This window comes from Haemaphysalis longicornis, unplaced genomic scaffold (genome assembly GCF_048455015.1).
Source record: "Haemaphysalis longicornis isolate Haplotype H1 unplaced genomic scaffold, Haemaphysalis longicornis Haplotype H1 scaffold_7, whole genome shotgun sequence".
Classification (NCBI taxonomy): domain Eukaryota; kingdom Metazoa; phylum Arthropoda; class Arachnida; order Ixodida; family Ixodidae; genus Haemaphysalis; species Haemaphysalis longicornis.
Genome location: NW_027526422.1, coordinates 132390909 through 132412140, shown reverse-complemented (window position 1 = coordinate 132412140; position 21232 = coordinate 132390909). Strand labels below are relative to the sequence as shown.

The following is a 21232-nucleotide window of genomic DNA, read 5'->3' as shown; positions in this document are numbered from 1 at the left end:
AAAAATTCTAAGAATGTCACACCCTGTAGTGTTCTTTTGACTACAATTTAAAAGTTCAGAACTTCCTACCATGTTTCGTCACTTCACTAGGCTTTCCACGAGTAGGCAATATGTAAATCTCCGTAACACAAACACACCTGAAACATTATGAAACTTTTAATATCACCATTTGGAGTGAAGAAATAAAGTTTGCTCCAATCCCCACCTCCCCCCTTAAGCCAAGAACAAGGTGCCACCGCTGTGTGGCAGCTGTGAGAGTGGTGTAAAAGCACCGCTTTTACAGCCATGCACTATTTAAACCAAAATAAGTACAAGGAACTCTGTGAGCTTGTATTTTTTTCTTCACTTTTACATTCACGGTACAGTTGGGTTCAGGTTGTCCAACTCTAGCTGGATAAAGCCTTCAGCTGCAGGTTCATTGTCTCAAAAATGCACGGAACCTATCAGGATGCTAATACGCAAACGAAGTGCTTCGAAAGGTTTAGTAAGGTTAGCAGTAATAACTCAATCTCTGCTTTCCACCATACTCCATATATTTGCGTGGAGTCAGCACGACGACTTCCCCATTTCTGTCTCTCAAGCAAACTACGTCATATCACTATTCAGGAAGCGGGAAATTTTAATTAGAAGTGTGCACTTTAAAAGCTAATCAACTAATCAAAAATTGCAACTGATTATAAACTGTCAAATCTTCTCAATTAAGTGAAGTTATATGTTGCCCTCACGCTCCCTTTAATTGAGACAGGCTTGCACATTTAACCACGTTACCACAGCTATGGGGCAGTGGAGCTTGCATGCTTCAGGTGGAATAGTGCGGCAATGCGCGAAGTTGGTCTTCTCAAAGGGTCTCCAACGATGCAACAACTTGAAACCACGTCAAGCGAACACACCTGAGGCATCTGCACTGTACACAAGCCAGGAAGCACCAAATACGTACGTGTGGGTGCAGAGAGGAAGAGGAAGCAATGTGTGAGAGAGAGAGAGAGAGAGAGAGGCGGAGTCACGGCATCATATTCATTATTCACCAGCGAGGTGCGTTCTAAAAAAATGTACAAAATGCCGCAGGAAGAGCACGTGACGAGGAGGAGGAGGAAGAGGGGCCTTCTCTGGCACCACCGCACGTGAGGCTGAGCATGAACGAGTGGGCGGAGGTCAGGTACGCCACGCAGGACACATTGGTAGCGCGCACGCACTGAACACCTCTGCCAGGGGATCCTCTGTCCGGCACAAGAAACTACGGGTCTGGTGGGTCCCACAGCAGCACCACGGAGGCCTCCTCTTCACTGCGCTGAGGACGACCGCGACTGCTTCCACTCGCTGATGCGCTGCCGGAGCTCTTCATCTGCAAAACAGCATCCCAACGAAGGCACCTCCCAATCATTCCGGCAATAGACTTCACACAATAGTCCCGACATCCCAACGACTGCACTTCCCGATCATCTTCAGATCCCAAATGACTCTTCCGATAATCCCAACAGACCAAATGTGGCCTCTGCCAAACAATCCCACCTCACCATAATGTACTTTTCCAGTAATCTAGACAACCCCAGTGATCGTGCTCATCCATTGCTGGCATCCCAATGACGGAGTCTTCCGATAACTCAGGCATGACATTAAGCATCATCATCATCATCAGCAGCAGCAGCAGCCTATCTACGCCCACTGCAGGGCAAAGGCCTCTCCCATTATTCTCCAATTACCTCGGTCCTGTGCTAACTGTGATCAATTTATCCCCGCCAGCTTCTTGATCTCATCTGCCCATCTAACTTTCTGCCACCCCCTGCAACGCTTGCCTTCTCTAGGAATCCACTCTGTTACCCTTAATGACCAGCGGTTTATTGCCTTCGCATTACATGCCCTGCCCACGTCCATTTCTTCTTCTTAATCTCTACTAATATGTCCTTAACACGTGTTTGTTCCCTGACCCACTCCCCTTTCTTCTTGTCCCTTAACGTTACACCTATCATCTTCCGTTCCATTGCTCACTAAGTTGCCCTCAACGTAAATTGAACCCTCTTAGTGAGCCCCCCAGTTTCTGCCCCATAGGGGAGTACCTGTAAGGTGCAGCTGTCGTACACTTTCCTCTCCGGGGACAATGGTAGGCTGCCATTCATTATCTGAGAATGCCTACTGAATGCATTCCACCCATTCTTATCCTTTTAATAATCTCTGCCTCGTGGTTGGTATTTGGGCTCACTACCTGCACATCCCAATAGTGGACTTTTTCTTACAACTCCAACATTCCAATGATGTCTTTTCATAGCATCATTCGACCCAATTGTAAGGCAGTTGTTGCAAGTCGGGGGTGAGCTAGCACAAGCTCACATCCAACCGAGGACAGAGAAGAGGAACAACAACAGGGCAAGTGTGGGTTCTCAACAACTACTATTCTGTGAGAGAACAATTCACTTGTCTGCAGTGTGGTGTTACGAATCGACTGTGGTGTGTGTGTGTGTGTGTTACGCAGCCTGCAGGCTCGAACAGTGTACAACACAACTATGCACTATACAGTGGAATCTCCGAGATACGATTCTGGGCGATACAAATCTCGGGACGAAACAAATTTCTGAGAAGCCCTAGCAAGAGAGAATAAACTTTTTTTACTGAGAAAACAATAAAACGGAGTCTCGTTTGCAAGGGCAAAATTTCGGCTGATACGGACGGCCCTGCCCGGCCAGGTCTACCGCGGCCGTGCCGCCACGGAGAAGAATGCCTTGATGGCCTCGGGCAGGCAGTGATGCAATCCGGTAGCAACTCGATGCCACTCAGTTGATGGCGCGTCATTGGTCTTAGGTGGGGGACCGCCACTTCGAAATGCGCCGCTCCTTGCGGTTGCCCTCACGGTGGATGTTCGGTTGCCGAGACACTTGCACGAGGTTTTTACTGTGAACGAGCTTCTCCCAACCAAGCCAACCAGGCTGCTGTCAGCTATGTCGCGCAAAAGGAAAGCCCTTTCCTTCAAGCAGGAGCTGGACATTTTGAATAAAGTCGACAGCAAACTTTGAAAAGGACCAAAAAAGTTGTTCAGGCAACGAGACGTGATTTTGCAAAACAAGCCGCACTTCGGCGTGAACATCAAGCAGGCGAAGGCAGCCCAGTATGTCAAGCTTGAGGACATCCTCCTGACGTGGTTCAAGGAAGCAACTGCATCGACAGAAAAGTGCTCCGGGAGAAAGTTGACGACGTCACCCTTTCGCTTGGAATTGAAAAGTTTCACGCCTCCGGCACGTGCCTTCACCATTTCAAGCAGTGGCATGTCTTGTATACAAAACGGTGTGCAGCGAAGGAAAGAAGGTGGACGACTCGGTGGTGAGCGACTGGATGTCCGAAACGCTGCCGGCGCTTCTATCGGGGTTCGAAGCATGGGACGTATTTAACGCGAATGAGACGGGGCTTTCTTTTTTAATTTGTAACCCAACAAAAGCTTGTGCTTAAGAGATGAAACTTGTCAAGGTGGACAAAACAGTAAGCAGAGAGTAACTGTGCTCTTCTGCTGTAACGCCGACGGGTCGGAGAAGCCAAAGCTAACGATCAAGAGGTCGCAAAAGCCGAGGTACTTTAATTAAAAACGCAGGCAGTTGGCTTTGCCTGTGTGAGGTGAACAAGAAAGCATGGCTGACCGCCGAATTGTTCAGGCAATTTCTCACGCAGTTGGATCGCAACATGGCAAGTAAAAACAGCAAGGTTTCACTTTTCATTGACTCGGCTCACCCGAAAGAGGCTTTTCAGTGCTCGGCTCACCCGAAAGAGGTAGTTCTGCCTCATGTGAAAGGGGATGCCGGAATTACCAAAAACACAAAGCATCACTTCAAAGGCATGCTCGTGTGACGGTTGCTGGCGAAAATCAATCGCCAAGGCAAAGACCTGCCGATCAGTCTGCTGGACGCCGTGCACTTCCTTGCCATGTTGCGGCATCGAGTGACCGCAGACACAATCTCCAACTGCTTCTGCAAGTGTCGGTTTTCGAGCCCCAGTATAACAACATCTCCACAGTTCGAAGAGCCACAGGCTATTGGAGAGTGGGACGAGCTTGGCGTAGAATGCTCGGCACACGATCTCGTCACTGTCGACGACGGTCTCGCCACTTGCGGTGTCCGGACGATAGACGACATTGTCGACGAGATGAAGGAGCCCGAGCAGCAATCGGAAAGTGATGGCGAGGACTGTGGTGGAAGTGAACTAGCACGGTTGACAAGTGAAACACTGCATACTCTTGACGTGTTGCCGTGTGCACTCAGCTTGTGCACTGTGAGCGTGGAGATGAGTGCCAAGTTTTACGCGCTCCAGAAAGCACTGCTCAGCGACTTTGGTGTTTGAAATGGGCATGCGGAATGGTTCCTTGCCAGTGGTGCCACCAAAGTTTAATGAGCTGTAAAATTAGTTGCAAGCGGTGCATCAAAGGGCCGATTATGTTATTTCCCTCACCAGGGTTCGTAGTATTGGAAAATATAAAGATTACAGTTTTATGGCCAACACTATTTGGTCTGTTGTTCCTCCTCCAAAAATGGCTAGTTATCTCTAATTATCTTGGGAACTAATTGACTTACTCAAAAAATAATGGCATATTTGAAATCAGTGGGGTAAAAGCAGCAAGACTGACAAGTCTCGCAAAGTTTACTTCAAAATTAAAGGAAGCTGTTTTACAAGCAGTGTCCCTTCTTTACACATGCAGACCTCAAACCACCCCGGCCAAATCATTGTGCGAGCACTCGCTGGTGGGGAAGGAAGAGGCAGGTGACAGCAGCAGCAGTGCCCCACCTGGCCGCAGCATGTCCTCCGTGAGGGGCTGCCGGTTGAAGGGGTCCGTGGAGGAGTTGAGCAGGTGGCGCACGATGGTGGCCTTGTCCACCGTGTGGCCGCTGGGCAGCACCACGGGCTCCTCCATCAGGGTGTCCATCAGCGGGTCCCGGAACTCGTCCGGGGCGTCCGCGTAGTCCGCCCCCCGCCGCGCGGCCCGCTCCGCCGCCTCCGCCACCTGCCGGCCCAGCCGCTCAAACTCCTCCAGCCGCGGCTGGGGCTTGACGCGCGCCCGCCGCATGCGCGCCGCCGCCTCCTCGAAGAGCTGGGGCCCGTAGGAGCGCTCGTCCCGCGCCACGGCCGCCAGGAACGGGGCGGCGTGGCCCAGGTGCAGGTACACGTCCGTGAGCTGGTCCAGCAGGCGGCGGGGCTCCCAGCCGTACTTCTCGGGCTGCGCCACCTTCAGGTCCTTGCAGCGGGGCCCGCACAGCTGGCCCAGGTTCGAGTTGAGCATGGCCGCCAGCCGGTCCACCAGCTCCTGCAGTGGTGGGCGACGGTCTCTCAACCGGTCCTGCCCCTGCCTCGTCTCCTGCCCCGCTGCTGCAGTCCCCCCGTCTTCCCCTGCACCTCCACCCCCTCTCCTCATACTCCTAAGTAGTTGGCACTACACATGTTGACGGTCCTCCACAACACATGGCGACCAACTCTGCTACATCCTCACAAGAGCAATGAGCTCTGCTTTTAGAAAGACACTGACAACAACCAGCCAGTTGGTTTCAACCGAAAGCCTCACCTTCCCATAGACATCTGAGCATTTATTCGGTGGCGAAAGGCCTTAATTGCTGAGAAATCGCTAATCATATGACACATTTCCCTTCTTCATTTCCCTCACGGCGATTGTACGATGCAAACAGCGGCTGCTGTTTCATCATGCTAAACTGGAAGCAAGCCAAGCAACGGTGATTCGCAGTGGTGTGCTGGTAGCAACTGTATAGAATGCTCCCACATATCAAACAGTTTCATCAGATTCACTCAAATTATTCGCACTTTCCCAAACTCCAACGTCCTTTGCCACTCCATTTGAGAAGCACCAGGAGCAGTTGCCCGATCCAGCACTGCCCCCAAGGTCCCTTCCCCCTGGCCCTGTTAGCACCAGAGCCACACTACTGACATGAACACTGCATCCACATCAAAAGGATCGACATTTGGGCAAGTCGGTACTGGTTTAGCACTGGTTTGGCAGCGCAGTTGGCACGATGGCCCCGAGGAAAAAAAGATGACAGGATGACGCTTTACTCGCAACTAATTTCACTGAAACCGCAACACAAGTGCTACGGCCGCACCCACATGCTCTGACATCATGAAGCAGAGCTAAATTGTCACATATCTCAAACTGCATGTATTGACACCGATTATTAACACACGGACCGATCCAAAACGTACTTCCTTGTCCTGCAAGCGCTAGGCAGAAAGCTGTTTGATTATTCCCCTGAAGAGATAGGGCACAGCGCAGCCACTGCAGCCACTACTCCCCCCTATGGTCTCTCTCTTCCCTCACCCTGGATTCGCTTGCGATGCAGGTACCAGAAGCATATGAACAGTTCATCAACCATGGTCAAGGGTTCAACGAAGTGCTGTCTGGTCAGGCATAGGAGTGAGAAGAAGGGAAAAGCAAACACCAGCGCTGTGTGAAAAATATATTTGACATTTCGGAACGAAACCCGTATGCGGTTCCCAGACGTCAAATGGATTTTAGGGGTGAAGCCCCTTAGGTGCTGGGGCTGTTGGCGTCTCCAGTCATCGTCGTCGTCGTAATCGTCGTCTCATGAAGTCGCAGTACTAAAACACCGAGACACTCATTTACGCCTGGCGCTAGAGAACTTCGTGCTTCATAGACAAGAGACTTTTACAGCAAAGCTGCATACCTCTACCCCCCCCAACGGTTTCATCCCCGTTAGAAAAAACATTGTGCCAAGAATACGCTTGTACACTGCATGCTTTGCCCCTCCCCAGGTTTCACGTTAGTGGAGATGTCCCGGGATTTTTTACACACCATCAGTGTTCGCTTTTCCCTTCTTCAGTTCATGAACCACTTCCCGCCAGGGAATGGTGTCCTACTCACGGGCCTCAGGAAGGGCTCAGGCACGTTGGCCGTCAGGTAGTGCAGGGTGTCCACGGTCTCCCTCGCCAGGGTCAGGTAGGAGCGACACTGCCGCTCGTCCATGGCCAGCTGGCGACGGCGGGACTGCAGCTCGGCCGGGGGCAGCGACGGCCCGCCCCCTGGCGCCGGCTCGATGCCCGTGTGGAGCCGCTTGAGGCTCTCCAGGGACTCGTCCAGCAGGAAGGTCGTGTCGTTCATCAGCATGTTGACGAAGCGCACGAACTGGCGGCCCCCCTGTGAGGCCTCTGCCAGGATGGCCTCCCGGTGGTGGGGGCGCTCCCACAGGCTCTTCAGCAGGACGCTGCCAATGACGACAACAACGGTGCCGCTTTATCATAGCAAAAAGAAAATTGAGGCAGTTCCACTCAACGTGAAATCTGTCAAGTGCAGAGCAGTGCTTCGCCAAAAAGGCGGTGGTGCCCTCTCTTGGAATAGCTTCAGTATCAGCCTGGCGTTGAGACCGAAAGTAGTCAAGAGTGGGCGCCACAGCCCCTGAAAAGTCCCATGAAGACACACTCGATTGGGTTTTCATTCGGAAGACAGGGAGACAGACGGTGCACTCAACAAGCACAGCGGCGGGTCTACCACCTGTACTCATTCAAAGCCCTCGCGTGACAACGGCGTTCACGTGGTTTGGATTAGTGGTGAACGGAACAGCGTCTGGGGAGGGCGCTCTTTGGCGGCGACGCATGACACAAGGGCGAGGGGGAGGCAGTGAGAGAGATGACGCCATAGCTGTGCGTGCCGCCCTCCTCCTCAGACGCTCCTCTCTGTTTTCTTTCCGCCTTCGCTGCAGCGTTCGGTCACTCAATTATGTGGACGCCGCCCTCCCCGTGAAAGCTAGGTAACGGCTGCCAGGGTCTCTGGTTTCACTCTTTGTGGAGCCACATGTGTGAATTTAAGTGACGTCGCACGGGTAATCGTCGTGGGTGCCATTTACAGCTCCGCAGTCGAACCACCTTCACAGCGTGGGCTGGAGCAAATTTTTTTATTTATTTGGGTTTCCCCACCCTTCAAAGCATTAGTTTGTAATTTACAGTGACGGTTTTTGCATTTCCATCACCCAAAATTGTATTTACAGGCGTAATTTTTGTTGTTTGGATTTTACGACGCTTTTTCACAGTCCCAAGAAAGTCGTATAATCGGTTTTCTACTGTAGTACTGGAGAATTTCATTTAGCAAATCCAATCCGATACATGGCATGGCAAATGGCTGCATTTGTTGTGGTTTCGACGTGGCGAAGCATCCCTTTTCACGATCCATCGCTTGTATAAGCCGCAGCACCATTTTCCCACCACAAGTTAATCAGCACATGCGTCGGCAACGGTGTCCACACGAAGCGTTCTTGCGGCAGCTGCTCACCTGCAGCAACAACACATTGTTGCTGGCCACAGCCATCTTGTCTATCTGCCAACAGAATGGACGGAAATAGCGGCAGAGCACAGGCTGGCAGCCTCCATTAGTGGGAATCGCCGTTGGGTTTCCTACAGCGCTCGCGCTGCCATCCAATACCTGCGCTACACGGTCGTTTCAAAGGCCTTCCGAAGGCCTTCGAACCAATTGCCTATCATGTGCCAGCCACATTGTAAATACATAGGGGCGATCTTTTAAGTCAGCGTTCAACTGTCAATTGAAAGGCAGTACTTTCAAACCAACTGTATCATGCGCCACATTGTAAATACATAAAGGCAATCGTTTAAGTGAGTGTTCAACTGTCTATCGAAAGACAGCACCACAGGCCATGTAGCACAGGCATAACTCCACCTAACGACCATTAACTGCCATTTTCTTCACCAGCCGTTGAAGTGCCCAAGTAACAGCGGCACAAGCACCCTACACACTATACTTCAACACCTACACTGCAGCAACAACAAAGCACGTTTTGCACTACTGAAAGCATTTTTGCCACATGTTGCACATTGCAAAAATGCCTCAGCTGTTCAGAACAGCCACTGCACTAGGTGTCTTCGACGATTCCTGGGTTATCTACGCGCGTGTACGATAGACTGAACAGTGCAACTCCATTCGCCCAACTTCTCCTAGCCGATTCCTTCCGTACTTGTCAAAGCGCGTACCGACGAAAACCGACCGGTCGAAAACCGACGAAAACCGAAGAAAACCTGTCGCTCACCCACCTAATGTGGTACCGGATGGTGAACTTGTCGTAGAACTCGGAGGCGGCGCCCGTGGACTCGACGTCCGTGTAGAAGCGCATCAGGGCGGGCCCCAACCGCTGTTGTGCCCGGGGAAGGGCCAGCAGCCGAGAAGAGAGCGAGCCGCAGCCGGCCACGTGGGCACAGAACAGCACCTCGACCAGCTTGGCGCTCAGGTAGGGCTTCTTCAGGCGGTCGGCCGCGCACAGCAACCACGCCAGCAGCTCCACCAGCGGGGATGACACACCCTCCGCCGCATCGGGCTGGTACCTGCGTTGGACGGGCGCAACTCAAAGAGCTGTTCCAAATTTCAAAAAGAATTTCTCCTTCACAGCGCGGCAATATCACCAAACTCAACCTCCACAGTATTGGCAGGTTTCGGTTACTAACGCGGGCATAACGTTGTCGGCCGCTGTCTGCTGCCCCACTTTGGTGCGGACAACACCACGAGTTTTCTTCAATTATTCGTTGGAAGGAATTCAACCGCACCTATGGGCAGCAGTCACACAGTTCTGAACCGAGCACATCGAAATCATGAACGCAGAGGCCAGCCACAATCGAATCACTCTTCAAAATCCTCATTGCCAATGACCGTAAATGCTGGCTTCAAGCAGCGGCTTTGAAGGCGCGCTTATTGCCCAAACCAGCTCTGGCATTTCTAACGTCAAACACAGGATTTGGCGAGTTGGTGGTAAGCACGCCAGCAGCACTGGCCAAAAAAAAAAAGGAAAGTGAAAAGGAGACAAGATATTCACTGCAAACAGGGCACATTTTTCAATGTTCTGTTGTCAATGTTCTGCAAAAATGCTGGTATTCCACAGAACTTGCGAGTCAACAATGTCCCCTAGTTTGTAATGTTACCCCTGTCGCACGGCAAATCTAATGACATTTAGAGAAAATAAGATTAGCACCCGTGAATGCCATTAGTCTGGTGTTGCATGAGAATACTAGACGACATTTGCACAAATAGCATTCGGTGATTAAATGAATTAAGAGAACACATTTGCATTAGCTTTTAAGCCAAGTGAGTAGCCTCAACAGCAGTGTTCTGTCACGAAACCTGCCAGTAAGTCTTTTTCCTACATGCTATTTATATATACATGTATAAAAAAAAGCAAATGACACCTTTTCAAAGCCCTACCACATTCGCTGCTACCCAAAAGCAGATTTGTCCTTTACTTGTCTCGACTTGTGATGGGAATTTAGCTACACAGCTACACTTTTTCTTATCGTATTTTAAAAGAAATGATTCAAATGAAAGGTTTAAAAACATTCTGGACGCATTTACGTTACTGTCTGGCAGTTGTGCGAGTGTCCCAATCGTCACTGCTGTCATTATCACCAAACAACATTTACTTCACCGTGCAGCAAGCCAAATGTAATTCATAGCTAACGCCTTTTGCTTTTAATTAGACTAAGTTAACGGGGTGTGATGGGGGTGTAAAATGACTGCTACCTCTCAAAAAGACCCCCTACTTCTCACTATACTCGAGGACAACCTAAGAACGACAACGAAGTTACACATCCTCGTCGCAGCTGGCTGTTACTGCAAGCGGCGCAAAAAGTTCCTCACTGCAAGTATTTTGAACGTGACACAAATCGTTTCTGTGAATTCTCACACTTAATCTGCTTATAAATTACTGCAGTGATGACAAAAAGAACTAGGCGTGAAAAAGAAAAAAGATGATGTCGCGCTTTAAGTGCAATCTCATTTCAAAACAAGTGCGTGCTTTGACATTCGGGTTCGTCGCTTCAGCGGAGGGATACACTACACTGCCGTTCTTAATAACTAGTGCCCGAGTATAGCCAGCGTTGGGCGTAAGGAAGTTGCACACATGCTCGGAGAAAGCGGCTGCCACCCACTGGATGATGAAGAGCAGGACATCGGCCATGTCTTCGATGTACCACTCCGGGTAGGCGGCAAAGAGCCGGGGCACCTCGACTGCGTCGGGAGGTTCCCTGCCAGGGAAAAGAGGGGAGGGAGGAGGCATGCTCTGTTTACAGGCGAGCCACAAAAGCAAAGCACAACTTCGTTCAGCTTTTCAAGAGAACTAGCCGTCAGCAAATCATGCCGCTCCATCCCGTTAATGAAAGACATTTTGTTAACCAAAACATGCAATAAGTGCCGCATTTTCGTGCGTATAACCCGCACCGAAAATGCGCAAATTCCAGTGTCAAAGTAGTGGTGCAAACAACACGCGGAGTTTTTCCTTTAGCGCAGTTTCACGGCAGTGCGCGTTGTGCCTTGAAGCTCCTACGCAGTAACACTGACTAAGCCTTCCACGGCAGCGATTGCGCAAAACATACAAGGACAACGAAGAAAAAACAAGGACGAGCGCACTCTAATAACTGAATTTTGTTTGTGAATTGTGACTTCCGCCTTGCAGTCAGTGTATTCTAATTGCTAAATATACGCTTTTTCTGTCTACATAGTATGTGATGTGTTGCTTGAGCAGTATCTTTGGTGCAGCCTTTTTTGTATCAAATGTGTGGGCAACACGCGAGGATTTTTTTCTTTTCTAGCGGGCTGAAAGTGGGGGTGCGGGTTATGTGCAAGGGCGGATTATACACGCGAAAATACAGTAATTGCCTGAAAATACAGGGTGCACCGCTTGAAAATTTTTGAAAAATGGTTGCTACTTACACGTGGAAAAACACGGCTATTCCCTCTAGACAAATTAAAAACTCCCGAATATAGACCGTTCTATCGGACAAGGGGGAAACGTACTCTCGTGCTCAGCGGTCGCGGCGCGCGGCCACCTTTCCTCCTCTCTGGAGTGTGCGCGGCGATCAAGGCGGGCCCGGCGTGGCTGCTCCTTTGCCTTGACTATGCTTCTTAAGCATCGCGCGTGCGAGTTTACCACTAATTTGCGCATTCTTTTAATTAAATGTTGCTAATAAATGAGCCAGACTAGCAGCTTGTGAGTTGCACACTTTAAAGCACACAAAAGTTTTGGCAATTTTGTTCTTCTGAGCTCTTACTGTGCACTCCTACCTTGGAGTAGTGGCAGAAAATTCTACCTTCTTTCCAAACTAAAATTGGTCACTGAAACTTGCCTGTGCCGCAGATGGTATTAGTTCCATTTTCACCGTTGCTCACATTGCGGCATACCCGGCTCCAAGTATTACATGGGCCGGAGTTGGCGATTTTCACAGTGACTGCTACCTCCCTAGGTTGTCCCTTTCCCCAGCCAATCTGAGCGAAAGGGGGGAGGGTGCTACTGAAGGGGATTCCACCTCCCTTCTTCCCCCATCCCCGACTCGGGCAAAATAAATTGTTCACTCGCTCACTTCAGCCAAGAGTTCAGTCTATTACCCAAATATGATGTCTCTTTGTCGGCAACAACAAACCTCGATAAAAGCAACACAAAAGCGAACACTTGTCTGGTTGCCCAATGGTGGACGCTTAATAAGACGCTTAATAATAAGTTGCCCAACGGCGGACGCTCTCCAGGAGCTGTGTTGTTCGTTTTATTTATGTTGTACATTAGTTGCACAGCTAAATTGTGCTGAAGAACAGCTTGAAATTCTAAAGAGAGGAATTTCTGTTTATAGTTGGCGGCAGTGTTGATATATCGAAAATATTTAATACAAACTATGTAATATGCCAAATACTTACAAAGTTCACCCAAAACTACCTGTATTAAACCCTGAAGGAATGTGAAACCAGATGTCTGTTACACTGACGTCGACACGCGCTTCTGCTTGTTGCCCATGGGTGCCGAGCGTATCACAGCTAGATCGTTTTAATAAACATTAGTCTTTGCAGTAAAGCGATCAAAATACTCGCTTTACGTGACCCCGGACACACACACGCAAACAAAAAAATTGTGACGAAATACTGCAAACGTGTTTGACAGGGCATCGTTTACCCACCGTGGACCACGCTACCTCGAGGCGAATTTCAGCTCCACCGCTGCCTTAAAAGCCGCCAATTTAAAGGGACACTGAAGTGATATGTAAACATTGCGGGATTACTAGCGCAAATTGTAGTCCGGAGTCCCCAGGCCATGTTTCGACCACTCTAGGCGCGTTTACGTGATTTTATTTAGTAGAAAAACTAATTCGAAAACGCTGTCCTCCTCTCTTTACGCTCGCCCATTTTCTGTGGCATTTTCGTGTGACGTCAGGAGGGGATGAGCTGGCAATTGGCTGCGCCACGGCTGCGCTACTGCACGGCTCCCCGGCCGACAGAGTCAGTCGGCCCAGCGTTTCGTCCGCCGGCCGCCGGCGGGTCGTCGCAATCAAGGAGGTTAAAAAAAAATTGCTTGGTCGCAATTCGTTCGCTTAGTTGAAACGAAGCCAGGACACGTTTGTGAATGGAAGAATGTGCCTTTCTTTACTTGGTTTGTTTGTACACTGTATCTAGCTCCAAGTCAAGGTCGCTTCACACAAGCGCTGCACATGCGACGCTTCGCTGACTGGTACGCCAGTAGGAAAATATAAGGCCTCTTGAAGGCGGGAGAAGAGTCAGCGAAGTCAATATAGGTACTAGGCAAATAAAATCAACTGATATTTTTACCGTACAGCATAAAACTAGGGCGCGGGAAGCACTTTTTTGCGCTGGGCGAACAAGCACAGCGGTCAGCAGCACGACTACGCATCTGCGAACGCTTTTCCGTCTACGAAATGCAATTGCTAGACGTGAGCTACTGTGGAAACTCGGGCGACGCTTACTGCACGATCGCAGTACAACAAATAGTCACCTAGGCGGCTTGAAACGCCAAAACTAAATAAAAGTGTAAACCGGTTGTACAATATATACCCTATATTAGCAAGACATTCGCGTCCCGTTCCGTAGCCCAGCAGTCTGGGGCGCTAGGAATTCACCGCAAATGTTTTGCGAGTCACGAGTTCGAATCCCCGCGGGTACGTGCTTTTTTTTTTGTAAGTTAACTATTTTGTTTTCCTCCGATGTTTTCTATATTGAGTTCACCTTTTTTTGGGGCCGCAACGTTCATGGCTACACGAACTGGTTTACAAAACGCGCGCAGGCTGGCACTGGCGCGCTAGCGAGTTCTCGTTGGCGTGCTGTTGCCATAAGCACCGACTGCTTGCAGGCAGTGCGCAGTGGGCACAGGCCAGAATGAACAGACCCTTGGCCTGGTGCGAACACGCTTTTTATGATACAGGCATGAGGGAGGCAAGCTCCAAATCTGGGGGAAAAGCGCATGACATTTGGGCGTCTGCGGGTACGCGGAGGGCGTTCATGCACTGCGTAGGTCTCGGCTAGTGAATGCTACGACTACAAGCCGTCCTGGGAGGCTTATCTTGTGCATTTTACAGCCGACAACATGGCAGAAGCGCGGTACGATGATTACTGAGATATTGAGAATGCCCATCCAACAAAGCCATTCGTTATGTTTTACAGAACCGAAACCGAAACCGAAACTTGTGTGATTGCTAACCTTGGGCATCGTCCAATCACGGCGCCCCTCCTCTCAACGTCACAGCCTTAGTTGGTGCGGCCGCCGCAAACCGCGCATGGTAGGTATTCTTTTTTCGCGCTTTGTAAAATAATTACCGATTTGTCAACCGGATAAACGATGAAAAGTGTGCTAATTTGAGCCAGTCTACACAGTGCAAGCAAAAACTGGAGCTTGACAAATTCACTTCAGTGTCCCTTTAAGGGGGGACGTGGCTTTCAAAATCAACTTTTTTATTTCTTTGTGGATTTTGATGAAAATTGGCACAGCAACTGGAAATGCTTCCGTGATAACACCATAAAAATTTCAAACTAATATTTTGAAAACTTTTTTATGTATTAAATTTTCTTTCTGTTCCGCTTGTACCGAGCTTGAGCGGCTTATAAAACATGATAGAAAACTTGTTCGAAGTGCTTTGCATTCCCAAATGAATGGACGAGGTCGTGACAGTTTTAGAATTTTTTTTTCACAACACAATGTTTTTTAGTTTTCATTTTTTTAGAGGTTAATGTGCAATAGGCATGTTGACTGTGAACGATTATTTGAATAAAAAAATCACAAAAAACAAATCTGGAAAACCAAGAGTGTCACGACCTGAACTGTTCATCAAGGAATGTAATGCAAGAAACGGAATCAAAATAGACCCAGCGGTCACAAAGAAATCCCTGGTACAAGCGACACAGGTGGCAAAAAAAACTGTTTTGAGAAAACGGCTTCCGAAGTTGCAACATAGGTTTCACTTATCAAAAGTCGTCACGGTTGTAGCCTTTCATGTCCTTTTGAACATGGGGCTTCTGGAATGCCTTGCCTTGAAATTGGAGTGTCTTTTACAGCCTTTCTCTTTCCAGAAAACATCATTTTCATTGATTGATTGATTGATTGGGGGGTTTAACGCGCCGACGCAACGCAGGCGATGAGGCGCGCCGTAGTGGAGGGCTCCGGATTAATTTTGACCACCTGGGGATCTTTATCGTGCGCCGAAATCTCGTACACACGGGCGTTTTTGCGTTTCGCCTCCATCAGAAAAGCGGCCGCCGCGGCCGGGAATCGAACCCGCGACCTCGTGCTCAGCAGCGCAACGCCTTAGCCACTGAGCCACCGCGGCGGGTAACATCATTTTCAGCTCCTCTGTGAAGAGTACATACCCCACTTTGCAGACCAAACGAAGGGGGAGATTGGTTTCAATGGGCTTTCAATGCAAAGTAGATTAGCTGGTTGGCTGTATCGCACTGAACAGCCTCCTTTTGCAGTGTTGTCACCATGGCAACAAGTTAAGCATTTTTTTTACTTAAATTTGAACATTTTGGGCTTTTTTTTATGTTTTATCATCTTGCTTGGCACAGCAACTTAGTACTCATACGTGCAGGTGTTCATTGCCAAAAGTTTGCATACCACAAGGATGAAAATGAGCTACTTTGAAGCTTGGTAGAGTATTCTGCATAACTCCCAACTTCAATGCAAGAGAATATTTTTTTACTATTGACATTCAAGGCATCCAATATTTCTCGCAGCAAAGCCAGTATGCCCTAAGCAATGGTATCAATAATTTCACTAAAAAATCACTGTTAAATGCTGCGACAGTAACGTACATTTTTAATGCAGAGAACATATTTTTATTCCTATATTGCTAACTCAAACCTGTTTGCATGAAAATTACAAGTGCACGGGAAACGTTGCGCAAGAAAGGCGATATGGCTCGCGCGCATCGCAGCGCACGCTTACCGCGACATATCGAACTTTGATTATACCTGATATGGCTGGTCAGGTCGCTTTTAAGATTAAATCTAACGTCGCAAGCATTAATTACAACTACTGGCGTTCAACAGTAACTGGTTGTGCAGACATGTGATGCTCCAATGCGCGTCGGCTATGCCGTGCGCGCCGCAGCGTTTGACGCGGCGACCGTTTCTTTCTCAAGGCTAGCGAGCCCACAGTCAAAACACAGCAATAACTAAGCGTGTAAACATCGCAAACCCGACTAAAAGTTCACTTCACGAACCGCTATCGCAAGCGCGCACACCGCGTCACCCTCCGGGGTCTGGCGACGGTAGAGTCACGCGCACCACGAAGCGTTCGATGACCTCCTCCTTTCGAGCCACACAACTTCCCGTAATCTGGCTCGTTATCTCTGGCATTCCCACCGCGATAACGTCCGTGTTGAATACCATAGATTGAACAGAAACTCGGCCGAGCGAAGCGGCGAAAATGAACTCAAACCGCTCGCTACGCAGCTCAGGCGGCCGCCATCTTGCGTTGCACCCGTGACATCCAATCAGGAGGGTCGTTGTTCTGCGCCCCGACTGGAGAACCAATAGCGCTTCAGCATCTATTTCTAGCTTCGTTTGTGCGTCGTTTCTTTTCTGCCGTTTGTGCGTTTGTGAATGAACGAAGATAAAAGAGACGAGCGGTACCGGAAAGACGATCGCTCGGCGATCTAACCATATCAAAATGGCCGCGCCCGGTGGCACCGTTGCGGAGATAGAGCGCTCCGAAAATTGCCGTTTTTTCGCCCTTTTGCGCTGATAGTTTGTCACCGCGCCTGACAAAAGTATTTTTTTATGCCACTTTGCGACGCTTTTCAGCGTAAGAACTTTGCAGACGCACAGAATAGGAAACATAGAAGCCGAATATGTGGGTTTCAAAAAAACGATGTTTTGGTCATTTTTCCGAAGTTGAAAACCGTGTCCCCCCTTAAGCCAGATCGCTTAAACTGGTCCTATGCAACAACTTTCCAATTTAAAGTATATTACGGAAACAAACGTACAACGCGCTACAACGAAAAATTCACCAAGCCGTTACTGGCGCCCATGTGCCGCGGAGCAAACGCCCAAGCCAGCGAATCGGCCAGCTACCAGAGGGCGCTGCACACGCAAGATGGCGGCGCCCTCGTTGGAACGGTCTATAAGCTGCACCGCCCGAAATTCTCGGAAAAGAGGCACGGCTTATACGCAGAAAAACACAGCGATTCCCACAAATAAAATCACAAACTGCCAAAATTTTCGGAAAATTCGCCACTTACACACTGAAAAACGGCAATTTCCTAAAGCCAAACGAAATTCCTTCACTACAAGGTGCAATGCCTGCAATTTTCAAGAAACAGTCGTGACTTTTATGCTCGAAAACAAAGACACTCCCCAAAAGCAAGTGAGATTCCTTGAATATAACACCAGAAATTTCCAAAACAAAAAAAAATAACAGTCGCACCTTGTACGCGGACAAACACGGCCACTCCCCAAAAGAAAATGAAAACACCTCAACATCAGATGCACCTCTCAAACTTCTTGAAAAAGAGTCGCGACTTTCATGCTAAAAAAACATGCCAATTCCCCAAAAGTGAATGAAAAAATCGAAGCCAGTTCCACGCTTGTGAGATCTGAGAATGCGAGAATGTGAATGCGAGATCTAGCCCTTCTGCGTCCACAATTTCTGTAGCTCACGCGAGCTGGCATTCACCGTTGAGCGCACTGAGAACTTCAAACCGTTCGGCATTCATGTTGAGAAAGGCTGTCTGATGGCCGTGCTACCTCTTACATACCCCTTTCCTCCTCCCCCCTCCCCCGGTGCGAGACCTGAGATCACCCACTGGACGGCTGTTGAGGCAGTGGCGCCATCTGTTGGCCCAGCGGGGCACGTTCGCCTGGCATGACAGACATCATAGATGGACACTGCAAGCCCCTAAACAGCTCCGCTGCTAAAATTATGAATATATGCTGTATTGCCGAAATAAACAGTTGTCTGGAAAATAAAAACGCCGATTGCTCAAAAGCAAATGAAAGTACCAAATATAAGCTGCACAACCTGAAATTTTCGTAAAGACCTGCTGTGTGGCAGGTCAGTGGCTAAGGCGTTGTGCTGCTGGGCCCCAAGGATGTGGGTTCAATCGCAGTGGTGGCTGCTGCTTTTCGGGTGAAGGCAAAAAGCGAAAACGCTCAGGTGTCCCCGAGTGGTCAACATAAATCCGGATGCCTCCGCTACTGTGAGCCTCCGAGCCCAGGTGTCGCTATAGAACGTTAAGGGGGGACGCGGCTTTCAACTTCGGAAAAATGACCAAAACATCGTTTTTTTGAAACCCGCATATTCGGCTTCTATGTTTCCTATTCTGTGCGTCTGCAAAGTTTTTACGCTGAAAAGCGTCGCAAAGTGGCATAAAAAAATACTTTTGTCAGGCGCGGTGACAAACTATCAGCGCAAAAGGGCGAAAAAACGGCAATTTTCGGAGCGCTCTATCTCCGCAACGGTGCCACCGGGCGCGGCCATTTTGATATGGTTAGATCGGCCGAGCGATCGTTTTTCCGGTTCCGCTCGTCTCTTTTATCTTCGTTCATTCACAAAAGCACAAACGGCAGAAAAGAAACGACGCACAAACGAAGCTAGAAATAGATGCTGAAGCGCTATTGGTCCTCCGGTCGGGGCGCAGAACGACGACCCTCCTGATTGGATGTCGCGGGCGCAACGCAAGATGGCGGCCGCCTGAGCTGCGTAGCGAGCGGATTGAGTTCATTTTCGCCGCTTCGCTCGGCCGAGTTTCTGTTCAATCTGTGGTATTCAACACGGACGTTATCGCGATGGGAATGCCAGAGATAACTAGCCAGATTACGGGAAGTTGTGTGGCTCGAAAGGCGGAGGTCATCGAACGCTTCGTGGTGCGCGTGACTCTACCGTCGCCAGACCCCGGAGGGTGACGCGGTGTGCGCGCTTGCGATAGCGGTTCGTGAAGTGAACTTTTAGTCGGATTTGCGATGTTTACACGCTTAGTTATTGCTGTGTTTTGACTGTGGGCTCGCTAGCCTTGAGAAAGAAACGGTCGACGCGTCAAACGCTGCGGCGCGCACGGCATAGCCGACGCGCATTGGAGCATCACATGACTGGGCAACCGGTTACGATTGAACGCCAGTAGTTGTAATTAATGCCTGCGACGTTAGTTTTAATCTTAAAAGCGACCTGACCAGCCATATCAGGTATAATCAAAGCTCGATATGTCGCGGTAAGCGTGCGCTGCGATGCGCGCGAGCCATATCGCCTTTCTTGCGCAATGTTTCCCGTGCACTTGTAGTTTTCATGCAAACAGGTTTGAGTTAGTAATATAGGAATAAAATATGCTCTCTGCGTTAAAAATGTACGTTACTGTGGCAGCATTTAACAGTGATTTTTTTCGGGAAATTATTGATACCATTGCTCAGGGCATACTGGCTGTGCTGCGAGAAATATTGGATGCCTTGAATGTCAAAAGTAATAAAAAAAATATGCTCTTGCATTGAAGTTGGGAGTTATGCAGAATACTCTACCAAGCTTCAAAGTAGCTCATTTTCAACCTTGTGGTATGCAAACTTTTGGCAATGAACACCTGCACTATGAGTACTAAGTTGCTGTGCCAGGCAAGATAAAACATGAAAAAAAAGCCAAAAATGTTCAAATTTAAGTTAAAAAAATGCTTAACTTGTTGCCATGGTGACAACACTGCAAAAGGAGGTTGTCCAGTGCGATACAGCCAACCAACTAACCTACTTTGCATTGAAAGCCCATTGAAACCCATCTCCCCTCCGTTTGGTTTGCAAAGGGGGGTATGTACTCTTCACGGAGGAGCTGAAAATGATGTTTTCTGGAAAGAGAAAGGCTGAAAAGGCACTCCAATTTCAAGGCAAGGCCTTCCAGAAGCCCCATGTTCAAAAGGACATGAAAGGCTACAACCGTGACGACTTTTGATATGTGAAACCTATGTTGCAACTTCGGAAGCCGTTTTCTCAAAACAGTTTTTTTTGCCACCTGTGTCGCTTGTCCCAGGGATTTCTTCGTGACTGCTCGGTCTATTTTGATTCCGTTTCTTGGATTACATTCCTTGATGAACTGTTCAGGTCGTGACACTTTTAGTTTTCCAGATTTGTTTTTTGTGATTTTTTTATTCAAATAATCGTTCACAGTTGACATGCCTGTTGCACATTAACCTCTAAAAAAATGAAAACTAAAAAACATTGTGTTGTAAAAAAAAAATTCTAAAACTGTCACGACCTCGTCCATTCATTTGGGAATGCAAAGCACTTCGAACAAGTTTTCTATCGTGTTTTATAAGCCACTCAAGCTCGGTACAAGCGGAACAGAAAGAAAATTTCATACATAAAAAAGTTATCAAAATATTAACTTCAAATTTTTATGGTGTTATCACAGAAGCATTTCCAGTTGCTGTGCCAATTTTCATCAAAATCCACAAAGAAATAAAAAAGTTGATTTTGAAAGCCACGTCCCCCCTTAACCTCCTCCACCTCCCCCCTCAAACAAAAAAAAGAAGAGATTCGAATTTCGAAAAACCTCGTGCATTGGGCGAGTTGGTGCAAGTTCCTACAGTAAAACAGCACCGACACATACGCATGGAAGAAAGAAAAGGCACATTCAATGCTTGCGTCTCTTTCCTTTCTGCCATCTGCGTGTCTCCACATTGTTTCTCGATATAAATTTTGAAGCGAAAGCTATCTTGGTGGTATTGGTGGTGTCCTGTCAAAAAACTAGTGCATTTCCCCCTAGACTCAGAGACTGGTTGAACAACCGAAAAGCTCTGATAAGATCTCTGGACACACGGCGCGTGCGTGAAGCAGGGCTCCTCCCATTGTGCCAAAACAGTTAATCGCGAATCGCAAAAAAAGGAACGGTTCTAGATAAGACAATACACGCATCGATCACGAAGAAGAAGGGGTACAATAGTACAACTTTATCTCATCAACCACGTATACCTATACATTCAGATTGTTCGTAGATGTGTTTAC

General features: G+C 48.7%; 1 protein-coding gene across 1 annotated transcript in view; it reads right to left on the bottom strand.

The window, feature by feature from the left end:
- Positions 1–1000: 1000 nt before the first annotated feature.
- The window catches only part of Ube4b (Ubiquitination factor E4B), a 53706-nt gene continuing 33474 nt past the window's right edge, over positions 1001–21232 (bottom strand). Inside the window, exons 13-17 of the mRNA XM_077679009.1 lie at positions 10915–11010; positions 9034–9321; positions 6860–7199; positions 4759–5275; positions 1001–1342 (exon numbers count right to left, since the gene is read on the bottom strand). Coding sequence (XP_077535135.1) covers positions 1281–1342; positions 4759–5275; positions 6860–7199; positions 9034–9321; positions 10915–11010 — 1303 coding nt within the window. The 3' untranslated portion in view covers positions 1001–1280. The remainder of the gene's footprint in view (positions 1343–4758; positions 5276–6859; positions 7200–9033; positions 9322–10914; positions 11011–21232) is intronic.